We start from the raw sequence: 25493 nt of genomic DNA on the forward strand, positions 1-25493 counted from the left end.
GTAAAAGCAGACCGACCAATCCCTTAAAGAGCCTGGGCGTTCTGGGTCGTCAATCTTGAATTAAGATATACATCCATAAACCTTCCGAATAGCCGATTGCGAGAACTCAAAAATCCGTCTTTCAAATACTTTATAAAACGAGTTTTGTACCCAAATATTAAATTTCAGTCACTCCTGTGGCGTTGACCCATGTGCGACACAGCTGTATTTTTACGTGCAAGATCATTCACATCTTTGATGTCTGTCAATTTGTCCTAGAGAGTGTATCATGTCTTCGACCATTCAGGATCTCGTTGATATTACGCGGATTCAAAAAGCCGAATTCTCGTCGGCGCAAAAGTTGATATTAAAGCTTTATGCGGAGAATGCACCAGAAAGGTGCAGCGCGGCAAAGGCGCTAGGCGCAATGACGCTATGCTCAAAGGGCCATTCTATTCGAACGTTCGCCATCCGATCGTTGACGAAGTTGCTCGAGGGCGAGAAGGATTCGCAGGTCAAAATAGAAGCTGCCAAATCGTTGGGTACGTGAAAATTGCACAACATGTAAAAAATTCAAAAATGTTGACTCATAAAGCTGTGCATTTTGTAGAAATTTTGCAAGCTAAAAAGACGCCCCAGAGAGAAAAATCTAAGTTTGAAAATTCGAACGGGAAAGAGCCAAATCTGCAAGGCGCACACACGGACCAAGCTGAGGTCGACAATCGTACTTTTGCAACAACGTACGAAAAATTGTACCACTTTTATTTTTTTCTTTTAATTTCCTAATGTCGTTGCGGTCAAGGACAAACGATTCGGAAGGATCGATCTGCAAAGTGAGAGAATGTGAGAATGTCGGAGACAAAACTTGCTTGAGTCAATCCGACTTGAATGTCCCTGGTCATCCAACTTCTGTCTCAGAGGAACCATTGCGAATGTCAAAGATCAAAAAAACGCCATTTTGTTTTGGAGCCAATCAAGATCAGGTAGTCAAAAAGCTCAAGACAGCCGATCAAGCTTCGACGATAGATTTGGCGCCTAGAAGCGTCAGACATCCGCTGAAAAGGTCGTGGGGCAATCTGAAGATAAATTCTATACCTAATCGCTTTTCCGACGCGAGTAATTTGAATGCGGTCCAGGCGTCATCCAAAGTTAATACTGAAAAGACAAGTCTTCCTTCGCCCAAGACGAAAGTTCAGCAAGATCAATGCACGTCCACCACCTCTTTTTCGTATAAGGGAATGCATTCTGGAGAGTCGAAGGTGAGTGCGCCCCTGGGACGTATCGCAAGTAGCGGCCGACCGACGTGTGCACCAAAGGCAACAGCTCACTCAAAGCTGGGCTTTCTAAGAGAAAAGCGTACGGAGAAAAAGCCCAAAATGGATGCTGATTTAGTTGATTGGGATGCACAGGGTCTACGCACTTTATCAGAGGAACAGAAAAAGGTCGTCAGATGCGCTGTAGAGGGAGAAAGCTTTTTCTTTACAGGCGCTGCTGGAACAGGCAAAAGCCGCGCATTGAAGGAAATCGTGCGTGTTTTAAATGAAAAGTACCAAGACAACGAAGTCCAGGTCACAGCGCCTACTGGCATTGCGGCCGTCGCATTGGGCGGATGCACGACTCATTCATTTGCTGGCATTGGTTTGGGTCAAGATAAGGCTGAAGTGTTGATTCGACGGATTCTATCCAACGTAAGAACTAAAAGTCGATGGCTTGATGTCCGCGTCTTGATTATTGATGAGATTAGTATGATGTCAGGAGAACTATTCGACAAGCTCGAACACATTGCTAGAATTGTTCGAAACTCATCCCAGCCATTTGGAGGTATTCAAGTCGTTTTGTGTGGAGATTTTTTTCAACTTCCTCCCATTTCCTCGAACTTTCAAGATCAAAGTCCTAAAAAAGTGAGCTTCTGCTTTCAAAGCGAGGCGTGGTCTAGGGTCATCCACCATACCATCTGCCTGACTACCGTTTTCCGGCAGTTCGGAGACGCCGAATTCATTGCGCTCTTGAACGAGGTCCGAATCGGAAAAGTCTCGGATAATTCTTATGCCAAGTTGCGAGCCTGCCAAAACACAACTTGGAACGACTCCATTGAACCCACTCGTCTGTATCCGCTCAAATTTCAAGTCGAAAAAGAAAACACACTTCATCTCGACAAGCTCTCAGGCAAGCCGGTCACCTTCAAGTCCAAGGACACGACAAAATATGCCCAGAGCAATTATCTCAAGGCACTGAACGATTCATGTGCAGCGCCCGCCGAGTTAGTACTCAAAATTGGAGCGCAGGTCATCTTGCTGAAGAATCTAGTCGAAGGCGAACTGGTAAATGGATCCAGAGGAGTCGTTTTGGGATTCAGGCCGCAAACAGAAGGCGCTGACAAGAAATTGTTGAGCACATTTTATCCCATCGTAGAATTTGAAAACCATAAAACGAAACTTATCGTTCCGGATCGGTTTTCAATAAAAGTCGGAAACGAAGAAGTCGCCACCAGAGAACAAGTGCCTCTTACCTTAGCATGGGCTCTATCGATACATAAAGCACAAGGTATGACGCTTTCAAGAGTGGAAATAAGCTTGAAATCCATATTCGAATATGGACAGGCCTACGTAGCTCTTTCAAGGGTGACATGTATGGCGGGGTTAAAAATTTTGGATTCATTTTCTCGAGACGTGTTTCGATCTCATCCGGCGGCCATTGAATTCTACAATTCACTTCAACCGCCAACTTCTGACTAGCAGTTTAGAAATCGGGTTTCGGCTCCCAGGATGCACGATGCTCACTCTCTCTTCCGGATCAGGCACCAGAAACCAGCAAACTCGGCTGAGATGCTCGAAAGCGTGCGGCCCAAGAGCCGCATGAAAATGCCGGCCCCGTCGGCTTGACGACTGGGCCACTTTCTACCCAAACAAACAATCTTCTAGTGCAGAAATTCTGGATCCCCTTACTGGTCGGAAAGCGAAAGATGCCAGATTTTGGCCGTGTTATTTTGCAACTACACAGTAAAAAAATATGTCAGTATTTGCGATGTGCGTATGATCACTCAATCACTCGAGAACAAGTGAGGAGATAAATAATAGTGAATCCGACCTTTTATTTATAACCCGTTTGTCATGTTCTCTAAATGTATTTAAGAGTGTACAAAATTTTTTTTAGATTTTTTCTTGGTGCTCAATTTCGGTTCCTCTTATATCTTCTCATATGGCAATTTTCCTTCTAGCTTCTTATTATCAGCAGTTTTTCTAACTGCCTTCATGAAATCTTCCTGTACAACATAGTTTCTTGATGCTCGAATTGCGAACATGCCAGCTTCTGTGCAAACATTTCGAAGGTCTGCTGCATTGAACTCATCACTCAATTTAGAAATGGCTTCATAGTCAATTTCTCCGCGCTTTGTAATTTTCTGCGCATGAATTTTCAAAACCTCGATGCGGCCCTGTTCATTGAGCAGAGGGACCTCGATTTTTCGGTCGATTCGTCCAGCTCGAAGTAAAGCAGGGTCGAGGGCGTCCGGTCGGTTTGTAGCCATGATGATCTTGACGCGATGCAGTGTGTCAAAGCCATCTATCTGATTAAACAACTCCATCAATGTGCGCTGAATTTCGCGGTCAGACGAAGTCCCCTCGCTGTATCTGCGACCTCCAATGGCATCTATCTCGTCCATGAAGATGACGCACGGTTGATTCTCACGAGCATAACCTGTCAAAAAAGAGGGTTAATGCTATTGAAAAAAAAAAGTTGCGCATAAAAAGTTGGGACATACCGAACATTTCGCGGATGATGCGAGCGCTTTCACCAATGTATTTGTCGACGATAGCGGAAGACACCACTTTGAGAAAGTTCGCGTCGATGCTGTTGGCGAGTGCGCGGGCTAGCAATGTTTTTCCAGTGCCAGGGGGGCCATAGAGAAGCACACCCTTTGGTGGCTTAATCCCCACTCTTTCAAACAATTCTGGGTTCGTCAAGGGCAGTTCTACAATCTTTGAAAAGACAAAAGTGAGCACATAGCTAGCCCACCAGTGAAGCTAAAAAAAATCCAGTACAAACCTCTCTCAGCTCGCGAATTTGCTCAAACAATCCGCCAATTGAGCTGTAAGAAACATCTCCTGGGTCTTCCTTTGTCATATTATATACAACTGGATCCACTTCGCGCGGCAAGATACGCATGATAGTGAGTGTGGTCATATCAAGGGTGACGCGAACGCCTTGCTTCAGCTCGTCTCTGTTTAATTTGTTTCTGCAGCAAACGATGTACCGAGGACCGCTAGAGGCTTTTACAATATCTGAACTGCAAATGTTAACACCATTTCACCGTTAGGAGAGATAGGTCTTTCAGAGAACACGTACAGCGTTCGTCATCCAGGCGCCGAAGTACTTCGGCGACGATTTGTCCCACGCTTTGGAAGGCTTTCAGATGTTCCTCTGATTCTTCATAGTTGGCTCTGAGCTGTTTCAGACTGTTCCGGACTGAGAACCAGAGATAAGTGGCGCAAACGTTAGCAGAAAAAAAAAGCGCATGTGTGCTTGGGCTTCGTTCCGCATCGCACATACACAGCTCTGTTTTTGAACGTACGCGTTCGAAGTTTTGTTTCTAGGTCTTTGTGTTCTATGACACGTTTTTTGTACTGCTCAAGTGCTTTTTGCTTTCTTTCATCTTGAGAATCGGCCATGTGGAGCAAAAAAGCAAAGAAAGGAGAATAGAAAAAAGATAAAATTATTTCTTACAAACTGCACAGAATGAAGATTTCGCAAAAACAGATCCAGGCAATCTGATTCGCCAAAATACAAAGCAATGAATTTTGACAAGATTTGGCGTGTTTTTCCATTTTTTAAAAAAAAAGAGCAAGTTGAGTCTCTGTTTTCACCAGATCGAGGCCGTGTTTTGCAGCCAAAAAAAAACCTATGGCAAAAGCTCAGGGAAGAGAGGCGACCCATATTCGTCATGGCGCCTCTGTCCAATGTAACAGGTACACATCTTCTTTCTCATCTGAAGAGATTTGTGTCGTGTGTGTTTGCACACATATTTTGAAGATCGACGGATGCATCACGAGCTAATAAAAAGTCGACGCGCAATGCGGATTAGATCCTTCTTTTCGGAGAATAATAGCCAAGTACGGAAAACCAGATGTTCTGTTCACAGAGTTTGTTTCGGCGGCGGGTTTGGTTAGAAGCGAGTCTCGGCAACGGCTCTTGATAGATTTGATCTATGACGAAAGTGAGAGGCCCATTGTCGCTCAGCTCTTCGGTGCCGATCCACAGGAGATGTACGAAGGCGTGCATATCATCAAAGGCCTCGGCTTTGATGGGGTCGACATCAATATGGGCTGTCCGGACAGAGCAGTTGTGAAGCAAGGATGCGGTTCAGGATTAATAGACAGGCCCGAGTTGGCCCAACAGATTATTAAGGCTGCGAAGAAAGCGGCCGACGAGCCTAGCGACGGTAGTGTAAAGTCCGCCGTCAGGCCGTTTGGCGTTTCAATCAAGACTCGCATTGGGGGAAACAAAGAATGCCTCGACAGTTGGCTGCCTTATCTGCTAGAAATGGAGCCAGATGCCCTGACGCTTCACCTGAGGACAAGGAAGGAGCAGTCGCTGGTACCCGCGCACTGGACGGAGGAAGTGATTGGCAAGGCGGTTGACATTGTCAAGAGAAAGTTCCGAGGCAAATCCCTCATACTCGGAAATGGAGACGTAAAGGACATACAGGAGGCCAGGGAGAAAGTGGATAGATGGGGCATAGACGGAGTCATGCTTGGCCGAGCTATATACGGGAACCCGTGGCTGTTTAAAGAGTATTGTGCGACACCGCAGCAGAAAATAAGTGTGCTTCTAGAACATACAAAATTATACCAAGAAATTTTGAGTACACACAAATCTATGGCGTACATGAAAAAGCATTACAAGGCGTATGTGACGGGGTTCGAAGAATGCAGCCAATACAGAATGAAGATGATGAATTCGGAATCTATGGAGGAATTGGAGCAGATAGCCGACGAAGTCATTCAAATGCTAGATTCTAAGAACTCCGCCGGTTGAGGAGCAAGTTTTGTGTGCGCGCTCAATAAACACAAATTTTAGGTGTTGCAGTGATTTTTGTTGACAGGAGATGCATCGCGGGGAAGTGGCACGGCTACGAAAGTTTTTTGATTTTTTTTGTTCTTTCGACTCGAAGGGCGAAATTATCGAGCGGTCTTCGCGACCCGAGTCGATAGCTGTAGCAGGAACCAGGAGAATTTATCTGCGTTCGAAGTCGGGGGGATTAGAAATTCGAATTTAAAAAAAGTTTCACGTACACATACCAAAGAAACGGGTGATCCGACGGTTCGAACGCTCAGGTCTGCTTCGTTCAAGCTGGGACTTCGCCCGACGCTGGAAAAATCAACGGTACGGATGCTCGTATTGGTTTCGTCCATATATGAACTGCTATATGCGACACTATACATAGATTGGTGATTGGATTGAATAGACATTTCCGAAATTTGAGAGAATTCATTTGCTCGCTTGCTTTTCAAAAAATCGGTTGAGGCGATGCTTTTCGTGCCGATGGAGCGCGAATATTCATTGTAGATCGGCGTATTCAAGCTGTTCGACGTGATGCTGTCATTTATTTGGTAGGTGGTGTTTGTTTTTTCAGACAGGGGAGACCGAATCGAGCTCGGTGACAGCCAGCCCAGCGAAGTTTTGGCGGGATAGATCGGACAACTTGAATCGACGCTGCTATAGAATGAGTGTACTTGATCTATTGAATGCGAAGAATTGATTTGATCGGGGGCGCATTTGGATGGACGCGACAGACTGATTGGCAGCCGGCCAGGTTCAACTGTCTTTGGAGAAATTGTACGGGTATCTTGGAGAAGACTTGAGCTCGCCCCAGAGCTTGAGGACTTCAAACGAGCTGACTTGCGCGAGGACTCGGCTGGCTTTGTCGAATTTATAAGGCCTGGAGAATCCAAATCGATGTCGTCGTCTTTTCTAAGGAGGGTTCTAGGCCTATAGAGTGGAGTCGATTCAGAATGGTTCGTTTGACCGGCTAAGCACGAGAGACGGTTTGCAAAGGTTGAGCGGTCATCTTGTCTATGCGACTGTAGGGGACGGTTAGACTTCTCTGACACAAAAAATTGCGATCTTTTTCTGTCAAATGAAGGCGAGTGTCTTGATTTAGAAGCCGTTAATAGATGACATGACGAATTTTGGGACCAAGTCGTAGAATCCTGGTGACTAGATCCATCTTCTAAAAAGACTGCATGACTGTCATTCAATTCATGTTTACTAGAAACACGCACAGTTGACACATATCCGTGTTCTTTGAGCCACCCATGTGGTCGAACACACAAAGGCGTAAATGGTGTTTTCATAGGAATTCTAAGAGGGCGTGGGGAATTCGCCGAGCGTCTTACGCTGTCACTTAAACGCTCTATATGAGATAGGTCCGTGACACGTCTCGATGTATGGGTCGAAACAAGAGGAGTAAACGGGTCTTGGTTTTCTATTCTCCAGGCAAGGTCTTCATTTTCAATGTAATCTTCTTCTTCTTCTTCTTCAGACGGCTCAAAGATGGAATGGCTCCTTTCGTTCGAATCAACTGAGACTTCATCATAATAGACGTACCGGGCAAACGAAGGCTTCATTGCCGTCAGAACTAATAACCTGCGAAAAAGAAAAACGACTATATTTTTTTCTAAAAAAAATTTACTCGATTGTAACACGCTCTCGATCTCAAAAGGCCTCTACTTTATCTCATGTACTATTGGATAGGTCCTCAATCCTCTCCGTCTCTCCGTACATCAAATCCGTTTTTTTGGGTTCTCAACAAAAAATTTCAAACTTTTTTCTAAAAATCTCGTTCATGCCTTTTAATCATACTCCTCCAACATAAAACCTGTGACCCTTCGTACATTGAAGTATATCCGAATCGCTCGATTATGGGTCTTACTTCCAGCTGTCTCTGTTCTTGGATTTGCTGAAGTTCCTTTATCCGATCTAGTTTGCAGTGCCCGCCCGACTTTTGCGCTCCATTCAAAATGCCACCGTTGAAGTTAGAGCCGCTCAACAACTACGAAACATCTTCCATGAGAGCGTTCTTTATTTTCAACCCTACATTCGGACTGCTGGAAGAGGAACACTACAAAAAAATAATCTACTACCACCCCGCTGATGCTGAGCCCACAATGCAGCAAAACAATGTCGGAATTTGTGAGGCGCTTATTAATCTTACAAAGTAAAGTTTTTGAGATTCTTTGAAACAAACCCGCCGTAAAATCTCTTAATAACAAAGTTAATCAGGAATTTCACAGCCACTAAATGCGACTTTATGAAAACCAAAAAAGCAAGGTGGACCTTCTACAGTCCAGAAACCAATTACTGGATGATTTTGGTACGAATTTTGTTCTCAAACTTGCACAGCACCGTCATCTCCCTTCTAAACATGCTCTTTTTAAAAGATAACGCAAAACCCATGTGCAGACAAAAAAGACGCCAATACTACCAGCGGCGACAGTGTCGGCCTAGGAACTTCCCAAATTCTTAAGAAAATGTACCAACAATACCGAGTACGAAGATTTCAGTTCACGCACGCATTGCAAACTTTACTTGTCGTCTCGCTTACATTGTCTTGCGTATCAGCTGTTCAATGGCTCGTTTGAGCGCACATTGAAAAGTAAGGGAGGCAAGGCCGAGTTGTTTCGGACGGTGTCGGCTGGATTCTCTGAAATCGTCGAGAGAGTCGACGTTGAGGACTTTGACATACTTGAAACATTAAATGGTATGTGAGTCAACGTGACATGGCTATCGGGCGCATTACTGACGTCCTTGAATTTCTCAGGAGTATCCTTTCTTTATCTAAGTGCATTTGACTATCTCCGCACCGTCAACTGCATGCATACAATTGAATCTAAGTTCGATGCCATAAAATACAGCCTGTGCCTATACAAGGAATACGTAATGTGGACCGGGTTACAGCGGAATGAAACCAAGGTTCTGTATCAATTTTGGGTAAGTTATTCTTTTATAGCTATTGCATCTTGAGATATATGCTGACCTCGCTTTTATTCAGAGGGACATGCAGCACAAAATTACAGAAACATTTACACATGGATTCGACACTTTGCAGGATGGTTCAAACACCACCGCACCTACAATCTATATTGGCGAGCAAGATGACCCATACAAGCTTGTTGTCTACTACGACATGCACGTTGCGCTTATTTTTCTTGTCAGCCCACAGGACGTAAGCAAAGCGCTATACGAGGACTTGAAAGAAGCGCTGCAGCCTCGCCTCGAATTTCTTTCTAATTTGGGAAACCAACATATTGGCCAAGCCGCATTTGAAGGCTTTTTATACATCTACGTCAACAAAATAAATTTACTTTTAGAAACGAGTCTAGAGCCCCGCACGCTTGAATTGAACAGGTATGTAAACAACATCCTGTTAGACATGCATGAGGAATTAGAGGGAGGGGTCAATGGAGTGATAGGCGAATATGTCAAAATATACAACAACGTATGGATTGTTGGTCAACGAAACGATTATAAGGAATTTTACGTCATACTAAAAAATGCAAAATCTCTTGATTCGGCTTTTAAGCAAGCTAAGTATTTATCAAGGTACAAATTTCAATCTGCGTTTATGAGCTAGTTTTTTTAGTGCTGAACGTTGGCAAGAGCAATGCAACGAGAAAAGAGTCCGTCAGTTTGCGCCTCCGATGCCTTGGAAGCTAGAGACTCGCTGTTCAGCCTTTCTTCTGGCATATTCTGTTATAGCATTATCAGAAGATGGGGATGTGGAAGATAGAAGAGTCTGCGCTTGCTCATAGGACATGGTTGCTATGACGTTTCTGCAGTGTCCTGTTAGCAGGTTAAATCCGTCACAATTCAGCTTGTCCGTATCCACCCATATACTATCTAAGTAGACTAAAATGCTCAAGCAGTCAACAGGTTCTTGGAGAATAATTTGAATTTGCCCTGTGTACAAATAAACTAGAAGTGAATGAAGGGCGTTCATAGTTAAAAAGCGAAGGAAATAGACAGGAAGTGAAATCGAACCTTTCGACGATTCGGATCCTGCAGTCCCGCATATCTTGGTAAATTTTAGCATTTTTGGGCATCTGTGTTTAATTAGGATTTTGTGCGCTGGAAAGATGCATTCGCTTTCTATGGTATAGGTCGGCTTTTCCTGAACAGTAAAGACTATGTCTGCAGTGCGTCGGTCATAGATGGCCCTGGACATGGCATTATGAATGTTATAGAAGCAATTGAAGTCATCCGTAAGATTTTTTTTGTCCCAATCTTCGGCACTGTGCGGAACTGGGCATTTGTTCAGTACGGCCAGTCTCGAATAGATGACGTTCCTGATGTTGGTAGCTGGAATTTGAGCGCTTGCCAGTTCCAGGAGCGAGTTGGTCGGTACGCTGGAGAACAGCTTATGAATATACACATGCAGAAATCTCTGGAAAGATTTCCATCTGTAGAGGTAGGACAGATAAAACATGTATATAGCATTTTCTGGGGAGATTAACTCGAGAATTTTAAGTCTGGATCTTGATGATAGCGAGACAATACCTACCACAGTGGAAATGTAAGCCAGTTGGACAAGTATATCTATCTCTTCGTTTGACCAACAATCTTGTTTTTTACATATTTCTTGAATAACGTTGCATTGACAGTGCAAATATTTTACCATCAACAAGATAGGATAGGATGAAATGCCCTTTTTGTATAAGATTTGCCATATTTGCGTCTTTGGAACACTTTTAGGATTGAACAGTGGTGACCAAGTCGGGATGTTGTAGGGCTGAATGTATGCGATTTGTCTAACGGGAATATTTCTGAAGTTTTTTAGCGAGACGTTTTTGAGCAGATATTTGAAAAGATTGGCTAAATCGCTCTTTAGTCGTTCTTGCGAAGAGACCAACGGATGTGGGACAGTTCTGTAATGATTAGAGAACCTGAAATAAAAATATTCGTTGGGTTCGTAGTCGAATGTAATGTTAGAAGACGGTTTGGCATAGTCATTGAATGGTAGCTGTTGAAACGATGTCAGTACGTTTTCGTATAAAAGTCCCAATGTAGCGATGATTTCGGAGAAGCACTCGAATCTCAATTGATCTATTTTTGCGATTGTATCTGGTCGCAATGCTACCAGAACGTAGTCAGGAGGTGGCGAGAGACAGTACTCAAGTGTGTACAGCGAGATGGAACTATCCGCGAAGTTACTAAGCAGGAACTTGACAGCACTAGGCTTCGCATTGTAGGCCGCTTGAATTAAAGGTGTAGACTTGATTACATGGCATTGAGCATCTATGAACGCTCCATGCTTTAGAAGTAGCTGTAGCATTTCGATATTTCCATTTATGGCAGCATGGTGAAGCGATGTCAATCCAAAAACATCACATGCATCGACAAATGCCTCTGCTTCTAAAAGCATCCTGGCAACCAAATAATGATTCATTCTTGATGCTTCAATTAGTGGAGTCGTTCTTCCAAAGTTTTGATCGCACACCGCGTCCGTTGATGCACCTTTACTCAATAAGTACTCTACAATTTCGTAATATCCAGAATGCGAAGCCCACCATAACGGCGTTCTTTCGTAGTTATCCTTCATATCAACATAATCTTTTACATTTTCTTCTGTGTTCTCTTTGCTTTTGTCTTCTCCTCTCTCTCTTTTTCCGCTTCTCGCAGCATACTCCAATAAAATTTTCAAGCAATCCAGTCTACCCTGGCTAGCCGCTATATGAAAGACCGAGGATCCAAACAAGCTTTCTTCGACTCTTATTCCAGACTCTAAAATTTTGAGAACTAAATCAACTCGCCCGACGTAAACAGAAAAAAACAATTCACGGATATCGCCTTTTCCTAATATTTCATTACTGGGAATTGTATTCGTTGCAGAAATATTCATCCCCTCTAAAGAAGCCATTAATTTTAGCATTACATTTTCTGCTGAGTCGCTGGATTGCTTCCTGCTAAAGAACAAAACTTGTTTAGGGTTTTTGTAAATAGCAAATTTACACAAAGCTGTTTTGTCCAATTGTTAATTTTCAACGTGTCAAAACTGTATATCAAAATAGACATTCAAGGTCATTTAATATATGATACATTCACAGCCCTGCAAAAAATTAACTAAGAAATGCACAAGCACGTGTTAACCTGTTTTCGTAGAATGTACAGTTCACATGTCAAATACTAACCTGTCAAGCATCATCACATTTTTACTACTGACCGACAAAAAAAGATAACAGACAAACATATCATTATACTGGCATTAAAAAAGAGCAAATCCAATCAATAAGAAGGCCAATAACTCTTAGTTCCAGCTTTCATGTCAACTTTTTCAAATCAACTGGCTTCGCGATCCTTCATACCTCAATATCATTATTTTTTATTTGATTATAGATTTATCAATTTGTAGTTAAAAAGTAGTAGATCGAGACGATGGATGCATAAAAAACTTGTCTGGAGAAAATGTTACAGTTAGTGAGCTAGATTTTTTAAAAAAATTTATGATTCACATTTTTATTCATCTTGTAAAAATAACTTATATTGATGCTGAAATTAGGAAATAACAAAACATTATGCGAACCCTGTAGTATTAAACTATAAAAAATTCATTTAAATTGAATTTGGCGATAGACCTTTTGCCGTAAATTCAATTATTACAGTCGATTAGTATTAAAGATCAAGCAATTACATGTCAATACACTCTTTTTCAATTCGGTTGTGAATCTGTGTAATAATAACTTTCAGTTGCCTGTATAGTACACCAAAGGCAAAAACTAGGAAAAAATGTATTAACGGCTCAGGTTTGGTGCGTTGAGCGGTTTTTTTATTAAGAGCTTACATACTTTTATGAAGTTCGAATGACAAACGTGGCTTCTAATTATTTGCTTCGTTTTGTCTTTTTCTAGCCTATAACTGTTTTGGTAGTATTTCGAAGTACGGACCTTATCAGGATTCTAGCAGATAAGATGATGTTGTCTTGTGAATTCCAAATTCTAGAGGCATTTAAACGTAGCGCAAATGAAAAAAATGTACCGAGAAACATATAGAGTAAATATATCCTGACAGATATTGTTTGACATTCTTCTAAGTTTTTAGATGAAGAATGCAAGGCGTTCATCCTCAGATGTATTTTGTTGAATTTAATTATGAGGTCTTTTTTTCATAGAATAGGTTTTGTCTGGATTCCTTTCGAGCTTATGTTGGAGAATGTCTTTAAATAGCGCTAGCTGAATAGGATCCTTTATATTAATAGAACACAGTTTAACAATATCGGATACTTTGTGTGCATTGGAGACTAAAAATTGTGCTTTAATATTCGCAAGCATTTCGTTTTTCTGATCTGAATGTTCTTTGGTAATCTTGACTCCTTTGTCAAGCTTTGGTTTCTTTGCCGCAGAATCGGGAGCTTCTTTCGCTTCTTCTTCGATTTTACGCCTTTTCGAATTCATGTCAACATTTTCCTCTTCGTTGCTGCTTCCCTCTTCATCTAAATATTCGTCTTCCTTTTCATTATTGTTAAAGAGACTTTTGACTAATTTGCTAATGTTACGACCGGTTTTCGATAAGTCTTTTTTTGTAGTAACGTTTTCTTCTTCTTCTCCAGCACTTCCCACATTAACCTCATCGTCATCAAAAGTATTGTTAAAGTCTAATCCTTCAGCACCTACATCAGGATCTTCATCATCCGAATCCTTCTCAGTCTGCACCGTCTTTCCGTGAACAGAAAACGCATTGATCTGGACAGGCGCTTCTTGAACAGATTCACCAAGAGCTAAAAAGTTTTCGACCCTACGTTGTATTCGTTCCTCTTTCTCTTTTCGCTCTTTTGTCTACAAAAGCAAAAAAATCCAGAAAAGTGCAATCAGAAACGGATGTTAAAAAAAAATTCAGTGCAGTCCTATGGTATTTAGGGGCTTGATAAAGAAGTGAATATACTCCCGTACACGCTTTTCTAAAAGCTTGGCGATACTGCAAGGCTCTTCCTGAGGATGTTGCGTCAGGGGCGCTCTTGGCATAAATTTGTACCAATTTTCGACGCTATACACCCTGACTTTATTATCTTCTTTAGATAAGATAACATAGCAGGTGTCCATTATGTCTTCGTAATAGCCTTCAAATACATTTTTCCCAGCTGAATCATGAATTGTCCAAGGGTAGACCTTTTAAAAATTAAGGTTCGTACGTTTTGTGTGATAAATTCAGCTGAGTGACCATGCCCGATCGGCTTTAGCGACCACACGTTTAAGTCCCCACGCGTGAGAGGGATAAGAATTAAAAAATGTGCGTCACCCTCTAGCAAGTATTGTGTACCTTAGGACTTTCTTTTAAAGACTTCAGTCTATCTTTATCTTTAAATTTCTGACTCTGAGAAAGGGAGTCAATTTTCTCTTTAAGGCCACTTCTGGCCATAATGATAGGCTGGGGCATGGCCGTGTAATCAAGAGTTTTCGAAGTCGAGAACTGCGCGATGTCCAGCTTAGGACCTTGAGACCCGGCAGCCACCAAAGGAAGCGATACTGTTTTCATTAAAAAAAATTCTTGTATTCAAAACTAAGTTGTTGTATCACAAAGTTGAGGTTGTACGCAGACAAGGAAAAGACAAAACTGGGCGTACAAGAAATATTTTCGCTTTATTTTTTTTTCAACAGGCCTAGTCCTTCTTGAAAACGAATAGACGCTTTTCGTACAATGCAAAATATAGCTTACCAAACATATTGGCAAGATGTGAATCTGAAATAATGTTACTGCGATAAGCACACATTACTGTAATCAGCTTCTAATTTCTGAAAATGCGTCATAGCTGGTCGATACTGCTATCGAATCGTATCCAAATCTCTTCAACTCAAACTCTTAAAACAGTCCAGTCTTTTTATAGGCAATAAACAGCGCAGCTTCTTTCTGGCCGTCTAGCAACTTTTGAATGAATCCTTTTAAAGCTTGCTTGACACTTTCTAACTGCTTTTTTGCGGAAGCAATAATTTTAAGAAATCTTGATTGTACTATGGCCCATATTGGTGAAAAGAAAGCACCGCGCTTCAGCAGCCAAATGTTCACTCGACTAAGTACTGAATTTTGACAGAGAACATGATAAATGCGACATTTTTAATTTTTTTGATGTTTATTTAAGAATTATCGTACGTCGGATAATGAATTCTGTAAAATTTTCAATTAGATCCTGTGCTACCAAAACCTTTTTCCCCACGATCAGTCTGGGATTTTCAACAAAGATATGTAAGTATATGTTTTACACGTGTCTACATTCTTGTATAAATGTAAATTTCGATACCTCATCTAGCACCTCAACCTTTTCAGGTTGAGCTAGGGAAATTTTTTCGATTATAAGTTGCGCAATGCGATCGCCTTTTTGGACTAAAAGATATGTCAGTTATATCATTTGAAAGTTACACAAATAATCTGCTGTCAGAAAACGTACTTGTGTAATCTGTTGAACAATGATTAAAACAAAGTACACTGATGGGCCCGCGGTAATCTGAGTCTATGACGCCCCCAACCACGGAAATATTTTTTAGTTCCATATGGGATCGAGATGCTATACGTCCATAGTGACCATTTTCTATAGATATGGCAATGTCAGTAGGAACTTTAATAGTACTCCATGATGGAATGGTGATAGTCTGAGAAGAAAAAATGTCTAGTCCAGCGGCATATTTAGTCGCTCTGACAGGGAGCTTGCCGTTCTTGCTCAATAGTTTAACTTTAAGTTGCATGATTAAAATAACGATTTAACGGTAAATTTTGATTTTAAAGAAGTTTTGTTCAAAAAATGTTTAGTGCTGATGTTAGCGTTACTACAAAACGTATAAACTCACTTAAAAACTTTGTCTTGCCTATTCCGGAAGGTAAAAAGGAATTCAGATAGGTGGCTTTTTTTGTTTTATATTGTGTTGATATGAATTCTAACTGGAAGTACATCGTCGATGTTTACACAGCTAAAGATGCCACTGAGTCGATACGAGAGAGGCTGATAAAGTCGAAATTTATTACTCCCGAAACAGAATATACTCAAAAACAGACATGGGAGATATTTTTGTCAAAGTCATGCGAATTGCTTGTCGAACCTTTTTCATCTAGTCAAGCTCAGTGTGAACGCTCTCAGGCAACGCATGAAAATTCTGAGTCTCACATACTTCCAGAGTTGTACCAATGGGAGAAAGTCCTGGTGGAGCTTATCTTAATTTGGGGGGTTATCCCATACTTCGAAGTAAACATTCCTTTTAGCAGAGGCAAGCAATTTGAGGCAATTTCATCTATGAGGCCGTCTCACCTGTTTCCAAAGAATGAACCCGAGCTCTTTTTTTTGTGTTCTAACACGTTGTTGGAGGTGTTTGAAAAGGACAGAAACTTTGCAAATTTGGTCATTGTACCGTATTTTATGATAGACGTCTGGATGGCTGTCTTTCATCTAGCCTTTTCCCCTACTTTGAAAAATCTTGTTTCTTCTGAAGCGAGTGAAAAATATAGAGCGGTTTATACTCGCATGCTGCATGGTGACCTGATGGTTTCTACAGATATATTGTGTCGATGTACTGTATCCCTATTAGCATGTGGACAATCGTCAAAAATTCAATGGCTCATCAATGAAGCTTCAAAGACGATTACAAAACTTCTTTGCCATCCTAATCAAACAGGATTTTTCTCGACGCTTTTGGCATTCTTGTTTTCTGAGCCTAACGATCGAACGCTGAGACAAATAGCTCAGTCTATAAGCAAGATACCAAAAGATGAGAGCGCTGATACATATTGGAGGTGCATCTCTCCACAAATGATTAACACTTTACACATGAAGGACCACGCTGGATCATCTGAGAAGTACAGACAAGTGGTTGCCTATATATTCTCCAACATGTTAACAAGCAGTCGCCCGCTGGCTGTTGAGCTTGTATTGCTTCCTGTTACCTGTGCCACGTTCGCACCTTTTGTCATTTTATTCAAATTGAATTTGGTGCAAGGCAGTGCAGCTCGTCTGTACCAGCTCTTGGAGAACCAGAGGAGGCGCTGCGGAGCGGAAGAAGAACATAAGAAAAAGCCCTCTATTGTAGAAGTTCAGGACCCTTCTCTTCATGCGAGCCGACTAATAGGCAACGATAGAGATTTTTTTTCGAAGTTGGCGCCTAATTTCGAGAAAAAGGCCTCAAGCATCACTCAGTTAGAGAAAATTGCGGAGTTATGGAAAGATAATTCCGTGAAATCTTGGGTTGACCGTTTTATTGGTTTTCAGGATGGTCAAGTTATAATGAGTACAGACATGATTATTCGCTGTTTGAAAGATCTGTCGCTGCTATGTCTGTCGACACCTTGCGTACAGGATTTTTCGCCTGTCATACCTGTCTTGTTTGAAATATGGTGTCTGAGTTCTTCTTGTTTAGAAACGGCTTCGAAAAATACCGCTTCAATACTCGGCGTAAGGGACTCCGCACAGCTGCTTTTAGAGAAATATTTTTCAATGGTAGACAAAGACGTCGCTATCGAGCAGCTGATTTACTTATGCGTCCAAGACGAGATAGACTGGAATAGGCTTTGTGTCAATTATGGCTACGCCGAACGGAAGGGTAAGCATTGTACGGTGCCAGGATTTCGACTTTGTTTTACAGAAAAGAACGAGCTCGTGTTGATGTCAAGCGATTTCAATCCTTCTGAAACTTGCACTCGGGATTCCCTTACTAAACCCCGTTACATGACGGAATTCTTGAAGTTGATAGATAGAGGAGAGGATCAAGACAGAAGCGCCAGCCGTAACTTGGCAGGCTGTTTGTTTCTGTATCTTTTAGAGCAAGTTTTGCTTACTTCTAGTATACTTGCTTCTCTTTCTTCGTTGGATTCAGGTTTTGACAGTTTGGAGCGTCTGAACAATGCAATAGCTTTGGCATCTCAACACTACATCGTCGTGACAAAATTTGTGCTGTATATGGCTGAATCCTTGGGCGCGCGTGTGCTGCGCGATGCGATCCAGATTTGCTTGTTTTTGAAGAACATGCTGCAATCAGAATCTGAGGAGATTCTGCTTTTGTCGCTGGCCATACTAGAACAGGTCGTGTCTGGGAGTCTATTGTCAAAAGAGGAGGCTTCGATTTTGCTGGTAGATTTAGTGACTACGCTGAGAGTTCTGTCGCACCACGACAATCGACAAATAGCCACCTCCGCAAACTCGCTTCGAGCCAGCATTTTAGAAGACTGCGAAATGCAGGCGTCACCCAAAGGGGATTCGAAAGAAAAAAGTACACAAAAAGACCCAAAAGATCCGTTGAACCCGCCAAAGAGAAAATGGGTTGAAAGGCCGCATATAGAAACGCTGGATGAAGCGTTGAGCAGTATTATGAATCCGGTTCCTCCTATTCGAGCAGGTGGTCTCATATCCTTGCGCAGATTGCTATTGCTGGAGGATCCTGAGACGATTAGCCGTTTACAGGAAGTCATGGACACATTTTACAAGCATTTGAGCAACGAGGATTCGTACGTTTATTTGAGCGCTATACAGGGCTTGGCGGCTGTGGCCGACGTGTCATTTGACCTGGCATTTCCGCTATTAAGTGGTCAATACGTCAATTACGCCAAGCCCCTTGAATTACGGTTGAGTGTTGGCGAGGCGTTGCTGCAGGTCGCACGGAGATTGGGACAATGTTTGGTGAAATATCGAGAGGAGTTCATACATTTATTCATGACCAGCGTGCACAAGGACCCCGAGCCATTGATGCGCGCGAGCGCGTTGGCTGACTTGGCGGAGACGTGCGAACTGTTGAAGTATGGGCTGTTGCCCTTCATTGAGGAAATAATGGCCACGATGTACGAGCTGATAGTGGTCGAAAAGGATGAACACGTAAGGAGAGGTGGAGTTTACTTGCTTACCCGGCTGTTCAAGGGGCTTTCGGAGGATATTTTGAAGGTGATTCCGGGGCATCTGAAGAGACTAAAAAGTGTATTAGCTTTGGTCGAGTTGGAAGACAAAGACGTTGTGACCAGAGAGCATGCGAGATTGGCTTTGTTAGAGCTAGAGCACAGCTTAAATATTGCCGTTGCCTCCAATATTGAAAACGATGAACGAAAAGAGTTTTTGGATCCGCAGGGGTTTTATTCGTCACTGAACATTTTTAAGCAGTAAAGATTATAGTACAGAATTTTTCAAGAATGTGGCGGAACGACGTCTTGCTTTTTGTCTGGTGGGGGAGGGGGGTCGTATTTGCCTGAGAGGTCCAGAGGCTCCATGAGAGCTTCTATTTCGGATATGGTGGCGTTCCAGTCCGTGGTTGGGATGGCCAGGTAGTGTTCGTAATCTTTTTCAGACGTGGGTACTGCGGTATCTTCACATTTGAAGTTCGTCACAGTTTCGATGATTAATTTTTTCTTTGAGGATGGTCCCTTTTCGAGTCGCGCGAGAGTGTTTCTTACGCGATCGATGAATGATCTTTTGGCCTCATGAGGCCAAGAGGGATTGTTGTAAACAGACGATACAGCGTTTCGAATGATGGGGTTCAGCAGATCTTCGCGTGATATCCAATAATTGATGTCTGGATAGTAGAACATATTTGGGTCGTTTTTCAGCCTTTCAAACTCTTGCATTCTTCTCTCTCTGGCTTTGGATTGCGTTTCCATTCTTTTTTGGAAGAAGGCACGTCTTTTTTCCAACGTCTTTGTTCTTTTGAGTTCCGCGCGCCGAGTTTTGCGAATTTGGGCAAGTTTGTACTTTTGCCTCTCGGCGAAAATACGTTCGAAGATTTCTGTGGCGCACTGGGACAGACCGAGCTTTGAGCTGACGATGTATTGATTGATGGTGCTGTAGGTTTGTTCTGTGCCCGACAAGATACGGTGAATGCTTTTGATCTGAGCAGAACTAAGGCTTCCCAAATGTCCCAGAACGCTTTTTTCTGTGTCGATGTGGTTGTCCGGTTCATCAGGGGATTCAGAAGGGCTGGATTGATCCATGATCTTTTTCAGGAGGATTTCGTTGTTTGAAAGTCCGGGCTCGTGAGTGACCGACTCATTGACGTCATTTTTTGCAAAAGGTTCTTGATCGTGATCATCCGCAAAAATGATTTCCTCGTAATCCAAAGGCACGTCATCTTCAACATCTGGATCCAATTTGATTTCGTCTTCTAATTCCATTTTCTTTATTAAAGTGTACTCGGATTCCTTCAATATCAGATCCTCTCCTTCTGTGTCAAGAAGTCTATAGTCCGATTGAATAGTGCGCAAAGGACGGCCCTTCTTTGCATATCTTGGCGACTCTTTCCGATAGTGAGAAGCTATGTATTTGGTCGTGTTTCGAATTACTTCGTTCTCTTTGGCCACCGATTCATCAAATGTTTCGGATGGCGCATCGCTTATCGGCGGGACTTTGTATATGCTGTTATCTTCTTCGCCTTCCTCCATCTCATCACCTTCTGGCTCGAACTCTTCTTCCTCCTCTTGATCTTCTTCTTCTGGCATTTCGCTATCTACTACTGCACCGTCTGTCAGCGGTTGGGGCGCTCCCTCTAGCGCGTCTTTTTGCATTTGGAGTTTGTCCAAAATGTTTTTCTCGTTCTCAGACAATCTCTGGCCAGGCATCGCCACACTACCTTGCTCAAGGCGTTCTAGCGGAGATGACGTGCTGTTCGGGACATTTGGATCCCCCAACCCAAAAGGACGGGTCAAAATGCGAGCCGATCTGTCCGCATCCGCCTTGCTGCGGTTCTTTGCCGTAGGTTTGACGCCATCAAAATTTCTGAAATTCGGCCTGAAGCATCAATAAGTTTTTTTTCCTTTCAGCTAACCCAGCAAGAATGCAGACCTCGCGTTCGCGAAACTCATTCACGACGCCTGATAAAAAAAAGAATCTTGACGAACCTCTGAACCTTAGGCACGGTATTCAACTTGTGCTTCCAATCTCTGCCAGACGAACACGCTCGCGCGTTGCTCAACCTTAAGATGCTGTCTCTCCTTCCACTGGACGCGACAAGGTGCCGAGGCACCGCCAAAAAGCCGAAGTTTTGAAAACAGCTAATCATGATCGCGACCGGCCCCTCTGTCGTACACCGAAGGCGCTCGGTAAAAGCTGCCGAGAAGTTTGTGTCATCAACGCGAATGGGCCAAAAATAAAAACGCATTTTTTTTCCTTGATCTGATTCAGCTGGCCGTCGCCTGGTCTGCAGATTGCCGTCGCGAGAAACTCATTCTACGACGCCGCAGCGCTCTGCCTGGGATACTCCTGTTCGCTCTACGTCAAACTTGTAGAAACCGCATCTTTGGCGTATTTGGGGAATAAAAAAAAAATATTGTTTTCTGCGACTTTGTCGCATTGCGACCCTACTCGGCAACGGGCCAGCTCTTTTTTTTTTTTGATGTAGACGCGAAATGGAACGCGAGCTGATTGGTGCGTTTGGGTCGTCGTGAGTCGATCAAAACCGGGCACTGATTCGCCTAAATACCAAAACCTAAACGCCCTCCTCTCTAAAATTGAATCCAGTGCTCGCATTGGGATACGGGCCGTCCGAATCGGATGGTCCAGACTTGCTCAAAAACATCACAGGTCAGCTTATGGTTCATCTGTCTCGAGCCGAACGAGTAAGTGCAAATTTATGATTTTTTTTTTGCTCAGTTTGCTAATTCGCTCTCCTACTATCAGGAAATCGTGAACGTGGCCGTCGAGCTCTGTCAAAAATATGCGTCCATCTTGGCCTGGGCGAGAAGAGAAAAACTGGACCACCCCTCTGCCACCTATCGCGCGCTGTCAGACTCTGTCGAACAGACTCTGCTCCAACAAATTGCTTTGGCTGAAAATTTGGACGACAAACATGTCAATAATATTTATTCAACTTTATGGGAACTCGACTCTTTCGTAGATCTCGTCAATCAGTTTCTCGTAGACCAAAATGATGTGCCAGGCCTGATCACTCACATTCAATACACCACTTTTTTCGATCGCACTGGATTTGACACTTTTTCAAGACATTTCATTGCGTGCGCGTCATTGTTCGAAAAATGGCTCGATTTACAAAAGCGGCTCGTGGTTGGCTGGATTTGCTATGCTCACCTTCCTACTTATCCAGACGACTTTTGGATCAGAAGACATAAGAGCGGCGGTGACACGACGGCCCTCTCTGACTTGATATGGAATGAGTATTGCGTTTCGGAGGATCAATTGCCCTCCACGCTCATTTCGCTCAGTATTGCGTCCAAATTGCTATTCGTAGGCGTATCTGTTATGATATTGTCCATGGCTGGCGTAGCTATCGAAGGAAAAATTACGGAGCTTCAAAATTCAGTTTGCGAAATGTTCGGCTCAACGAATCGCGACCACTCTCCTCTTGTCGAGTCCTTCGACTTATCCGTGCGAAACGCTTTAGAAGTGACGGTGAACGCTATGCACGAATGGGCCGAGAATGCGCTGTACGACCTCATCACGAAAAAAAATCGCATTGAGACGTATTTCGACATCGTTTATCAGTATTTTTTGCTTCAAGATGGATTTTTTTATGGAACCTTTTTTTCTCAAAACCCGTCCAATTTCCGACACGATGTCGACGCCGCGTTTCAGATGGCAATTGCCTCTAACCGAGAGAACGAAGGCCCGGAAAAGGCGAAGCTGTTGAAACTTCTCCGACTGAAATGCGAATGTTCGCTAGAAGGTGATTCGAAATCTCCGAGGTCCAAACTTGACAACCCGCATTGCCGGATGGACCGTTTGTATCTGGAATACGACGTCCCCTGGCCCGTCAACTTGCTGATTTCCTCGTCCGTTTTGAACAGGTACAATTTGATTTTCAATTTTGCATTTACACTGAGAAGGATTCAAACGACGCTTCAGCGACAGTGGAAGAAGATCAAAATGCTCGAAAGGGCGCGTCATCAGATCAATTTGTGGATTCGTAAATTCAGCTGCTTGCGGCATCAGATGGACTTTGTTGTTGGCACGCTCGCCCAATACGTCCACATAGACGTATTTTCGACGGGAATCACCGCGCTGAACCAAGAGATCAACAGGAGTTCTAACTACGACGACTTGGTTAAAGCGCAAGAATCGTTTATATCTCAGACGATTTTCCAATGCTTTTTGGACGTACCGGCATTACTGAAGGTGTTTGGCATGACCTTTGATACAATTGAGGCCTACTGCAACTTTCTCGAGTCTCTGGCGGCAAAGGATCTCAATGAGGCTGCAAAAGTGCTCCTCATGAGCGAAGACCAAGAGATCGAATTTACGAGAATCACCAAAAGTTGGCGTCGCGAAGCGTCGTTATTGCTTCGGTTCTTTTCCAAAATGAAGATCCAGGCGCCTCACTTCAGCAGGCTGACGTCGATGTTCGAGTACAACCTGTTCTTTGAGTCCGAGGCGCCCTTCGGACAGGGAGAGTAGAGAGCACGCGATTTCTGCGGCTCGTTGGGAGAGGCAAAAAAAAAAAAAACCCCAAAGGACGCGACCGTTCGCGGAAACTTTTTTTTTCTGTAGATTAGATATAGATGAAGGGATTTGCGAACGACTGGTTCGTTTAGTACATTCTATGGAGGGGTGCTTGAATTCGTGCTATACGGACCATATTTTGAGTGATCCGTCGAGTGAGGTTAAGGCGAGCGTTTTTGCATCCTGTCCCCACGTGAACCCGGTTGCGTCTTTGACGTCTTCGCTGAACGATTTTACGAGTTCCAATTGCCCGCCCGCGAACACGCGTATTTCGTTGGTGTACAGAGCTGCGAGGAACCGTCCGCTATGATCGAAGGAGAGACCTATGGCAGCGGCGTCTAGCTCCAGTGTTTTGTATAGGCACACACTGGAGAGATCCCACAATTTGATGGTGTGATCTGCGCCTGAACTGGCGAGGGTGCGCCCGTTTTCGCTGAAAGACAGACCGGTGATTTTAGCGGTATGTCCTTCAAAGGAGGTGAGATATTCTTGAGTACAGACTTTCCATATATGAATGTGGTTGTCTTCTCCCGCGGTGGCCATAATTTCTCCGTCTGGATGGAATTTGGCGACGGCGATAGGGGTTTGTAATTTTGGGTGGAGGTGTCGGGCGAGCACCTTTCCGTGTTGGATATCGCACAGAGAGAACGTGCGGTCCGCGGAAGACGCGAGTATCAGTGTTCCGATCGGGTGGATGTCTAGAGATGCGACGCTGGATGAGTGAGCGTGAATGGTGCACACGAGAGTCCAGGAGGCGTTTTCTTCCGCCCATACGAGGATGTCACCAGCATCATCTGCGGATATGATTCTTGCGTCCGTGGGGTGAAATTTCACGGCCGTGACAGATTTGGTATGACCGGAAAGGATGGCTATTTTTTTTGCTTGAGAGCGATCAAAAAGAACGACGGATGTATCGACGCCGCCCGTTGCAAACAAAACCTGGTTTGGATGAATATCCACGCACGTGATACCGGGTGCATTCTGAATGTGTAGCAGATGTGACTCTACGAGCTTCATGGAAGAAGAAAGAGTCTTCGAAGTAATTGTGGAAGGGCTGATTTTGTAGGTCATTCGAATATCGCACAACTCATTCTTCTTCTTAGCAATGAGGTCTTGTAACTCTTCTGAGAGTCCCTCAGGTGCATCGCCTTCTGCATCCTTGTCTTTGTCTGCATCCATTTTTGACGAGGAGGGGCTGTTGTGAACGTTAGTGATGCGGACCTGCGCCTTGAATTTGCTGAGTTCCTGCATGTACTGGTCCCTCTCACTAGATATTCGCGCGATAACGCGACAAGCCGCGTCGTGTTGGTAGAGATAATGAGCGAGCTGCTTCCGGACGCGCATGTGTTCCTGACGAAGGTTGAACATTTCGAGCATGAGCGCGTCCCACTCGCTTTGAAGAGACTGTATGATTCCAGGTATTCCTTGGGCTCCAGGCTCCCTGGGCTTCAGAGTGTCCGGACTGGGATCGACTGGAGCCGCGCGACAGTTGAGGTGTTAAAAATTTTTTTTTTTGTTTCGACACATATTATGTTAATCGGAGACGTACCTTTGAGTACGATGAGATCTTCTGTGGTGAGTGGCTGATTGGTGATGGGATCCGTTCCCGAATTCTGGATGTATTTTTCGATGAGTCTGCGCTCGAAAATATGTCCATTTTTCGTGGTGACCGGTTCCCTGCAAGGCTCAGAAGACACTGGTGCGGGGAAAGAGGAGAGTTCGCAGGTTAGGAGGTATCTCGTTTTTTTTTTGCGGAAAGTTCGCAGAAAGACGCCTAGGCCAGGTGGGCGCAAGCGCAATATTTCGACACACGTACGAGAGCAAATTAGAGGCATAAAGGTTTTGTGGGTCAATCAGAAGGTGCCGGCTCTGATTACGGCTATTTTTTTTAATCAAGTCAGACCTGAAATAAGAAGCGAGAGTCGATTGTCTAAATGTGTGGAGGTATTTTTTTGGTGTTTTTTTTTTTCGACGTTTAGACAAGGGCGTTTATTGTTTAGGCCTCTGTTGTATTTGAAAACAGGGAGCTTTTTCCAGGACAAAAAAAAAAGAGAGGGCGAATGACAAAAAGCAACCGCTCCTCTATGTGCAAACGCGTTTACGAATTTGAGGTCTGTTTTCT

The 25493-nt window shown here is 43.5% G+C and overlaps 11 protein-coding genes and 1 long non-coding RNA gene across 16 annotated transcripts; 5 read left to right on the forward strand and 7 right to left on the reverse strand.

The window, feature by feature from the left end:
• Positions 1-166: 166 nt before the first annotated feature.
• LOC126313335 (ATP-dependent DNA helicase PIF1-like) lies at positions 167-3122 on the forward strand. The gene is made up of 3 exons (XM_049992285.1): positions 167-521; positions 590-719; positions 782-3122. The coding sequence occupies exons 1-3, from the start codon at positions 269-271 to the stop codon at positions 2712-2714; spliced, it is 2316 nt and encodes a 771-aa protein (XP_049848242.1). The 5' UTR covers positions 167-268; the 3' UTR covers positions 2715-3122.
• LOC126313340 (26S proteasome regulatory subunit 10B-like) lies at positions 619-4845 on the reverse strand. 2 transcript variants are annotated; one of them, XR_007555111.1, is made up of 6 exons: positions 4550-4845; positions 4324-4443; positions 4024-4259; positions 3740-3956; positions 3067-3675; positions 619-2971 (listed from the first exon to the last, which is right to left on the reverse strand). XR_007555111.1 is itself a non-coding variant. In XM_049992291.1 (5 exons), the coding sequence occupies exons 1-5, from the start codon at positions 4644-4646 to the stop codon at positions 3164-3166; spliced, it is 1182 nt and encodes a 393-aa protein (XP_049848248.1). In that variant the 5' UTR covers positions 4647-4845; the 3' UTR covers positions 697-3163. The 2 variants fall into 2 exon arrangements, 1 of the variants encoding a protein (XP_049848248.1); XM_049992291.1 differs by having other exon boundaries at positions 697-3675.
• LOC126313337 (uncharacterized) lies at positions 4707-7611 on the reverse strand. 2 transcript variants are annotated; one of them, XM_049992288.1, is made up of 2 exons: positions 6276-7609; positions 4707-6214 (listed from the first exon to the last, which is right to left on the reverse strand). In XM_049992288.1, the coding sequence occupies exons 1-2, from the start codon at positions 7602-7604 to the stop codon at positions 6107-6109; spliced, it is 1437 nt and encodes a 478-aa protein (XP_049848245.1). In that variant the 5' UTR covers positions 7605-7609; the 3' UTR covers positions 4707-6106. The 2 variants fall into 2 exon arrangements, with proteins under 2 accessions (XP_049848245.1, XP_049848244.1); XM_049992287.1 differs by having other exon boundaries at positions 5834-6214; positions 6270-7611.
• Positions 4864-6012, forward strand: LOC126313341 (probable tRNA-dihydrouridine synthase). The gene is made up of 2 exons (XM_049992292.1): positions 4864-4943; positions 5060-6012. Exons 1-2 carry the CDS (start codon positions 4919-4921, stop codon positions 6010-6012), a joined length of 978 nt encoding a protein of 325 aa, XP_049848249.1. The 5' UTR covers positions 4864-4918.
• A 237-nt stretch (positions 7612-7848) lies between the features above and the next one.
• LOC126313338 (vacuolar fusion protein CCZ1 homolog) lies at positions 7849-9984 on the forward strand. Of its 2 annotated transcripts, none has more exons than XM_049992289.1 (6): positions 7849-8194; positions 8260-8350; positions 8418-8525; positions 8599-8737; positions 8798-8967; positions 9029-9984. In XM_049992289.1, exons 1-6 carry the CDS (start codon positions 7998-8000, stop codon positions 9608-9610), a joined length of 1287 nt encoding a protein of 428 aa, XP_049848246.1. In that variant the 5' UTR covers positions 7849-7997; the 3' UTR covers positions 9611-9984. The 2 variants fall into 2 exon arrangements, with proteins under 2 accessions (XP_049848246.1, XP_049848247.1); XM_049992290.1 differs by having other exon boundaries at positions 7998-8194; positions 8798-8949; positions 9029-9610.
• Positions 9543-12439, reverse strand: LOC126313336 (uncharacterized). The gene is made up of 2 exons (XM_049992286.1): positions 12339-12439; positions 9543-11939 (listed from the first exon to the last, which is right to left on the reverse strand). The coding sequence occupies exons 1-2, from the start codon at positions 12347-12349 to the stop codon at positions 9662-9664; spliced, it is 2289 nt and encodes a 762-aa protein (XP_049848243.1). The 5' UTR covers positions 12350-12439; the 3' UTR covers positions 9543-9661.
• A 336-nt stretch (positions 12440-12775) lies between these two features.
• On the reverse strand, positions 12776-14582 carry LOC126313342 (uncharacterized). The gene is made up of 3 exons (XM_049992293.1): positions 14287-14582; positions 13920-14135; positions 12776-13805 (listed from the first exon to the last, which is right to left on the reverse strand). Exons 1-3 carry the CDS (start codon positions 14500-14502, stop codon positions 13116-13118), a joined length of 1122 nt encoding a protein of 373 aa, XP_049848250.1. The 5' UTR covers positions 14503-14582; the 3' UTR covers positions 12776-13115.
• Positions 14583-15103: 521 nt separating this feature from the next.
• On the reverse strand, positions 15104-15691 carry LOC126313343 (uncharacterized). The gene is made up of 3 exons (XR_007555112.1): positions 15410-15691; positions 15263-15345; positions 15104-15185 (listed from the first exon to the last, which is right to left on the reverse strand). It is a non-coding gene; the product is annotated as an uncharacterized LOC126313343 (long non-coding RNA).
• Positions 15692-15772: 81 nt separating this feature from the next.
• On the forward strand, positions 15773-21088 carry LOC126313344 (transport and Golgi organization protein 6 homolog). Its single transcript, XM_049992294.1, has 3 exons — positions 15773-15836; positions 15927-20042; positions 20109-21088. The coding sequence occupies exon 2, from the start codon at positions 16247-16249 to the stop codon at positions 19091-19093; it is 2847 nt and encodes a 948-aa protein (XP_049848251.1). The 5' UTR covers positions 15773-15836; positions 15927-16246; the 3' UTR covers positions 19094-20042; positions 20109-21088.
• On the reverse strand, positions 18430-21037 carry LOC126313346 (uncharacterized). Of its 2 annotated transcripts, none has more exons than XM_049992296.1 (2): positions 20818-21035; positions 18430-20707 (listed from the first exon to the last, which is right to left on the reverse strand). In XM_049992296.1, exons 1-2 carry the CDS (start codon positions 20976-20978, stop codon positions 19114-19116), a joined length of 1755 nt encoding a protein of 584 aa, XP_049848253.1. In that variant the 5' UTR covers positions 20979-21035; the 3' UTR covers positions 18430-19113. The 2 variants fall into 2 exon arrangements, with proteins under 2 accessions (XP_049848253.1, XP_049848254.1); XM_049992297.1 differs by having other exon boundaries at positions 19043-20695; positions 20818-21037.
• Positions 21089-21298: 210 nt separating the features above from the next.
• On the forward strand, positions 21299-23382 carry LOC126313345 (gamma-tubulin complex component 4-like). The gene is made up of 3 exons (XM_049992295.1): positions 21299-21343; positions 21437-21534; positions 21596-23382. The coding sequence occupies exons 1-3, from the start codon at positions 21325-21327 to the stop codon at positions 23324-23326; spliced, it is 1848 nt and encodes a 615-aa protein (XP_049848252.1). The 5' UTR covers positions 21299-21324; the 3' UTR covers positions 23327-23382.
• Positions 23355-25479, reverse strand: LOC126313348 (pre-mRNA-processing factor 19-like). Its single transcript, XM_049992298.1, has 3 exons — positions 25188-25479; positions 24921-25067; positions 23355-24843 (listed from the first exon to the last, which is right to left on the reverse strand). The coding sequence occupies exons 1-3, from the start codon at positions 25204-25206 to the stop codon at positions 23495-23497; spliced, it is 1515 nt and encodes a 504-aa protein (XP_049848255.1). The 5' UTR covers positions 25207-25479; the 3' UTR covers positions 23355-23494.
• Between the last annotated feature and the right edge of the window lie 14 nt (positions 25480-25493).

This window comes from Schistocerca gregaria, unplaced genomic scaffold (assembly GCF_023897955.1).
Source record: "Schistocerca gregaria isolate iqSchGreg1 unplaced genomic scaffold, iqSchGreg1.2 ptg000473l, whole genome shotgun sequence".
NCBI lineage: Eukaryota > Metazoa > Arthropoda > Insecta > Orthoptera > Acrididae > Schistocerca > Schistocerca gregaria.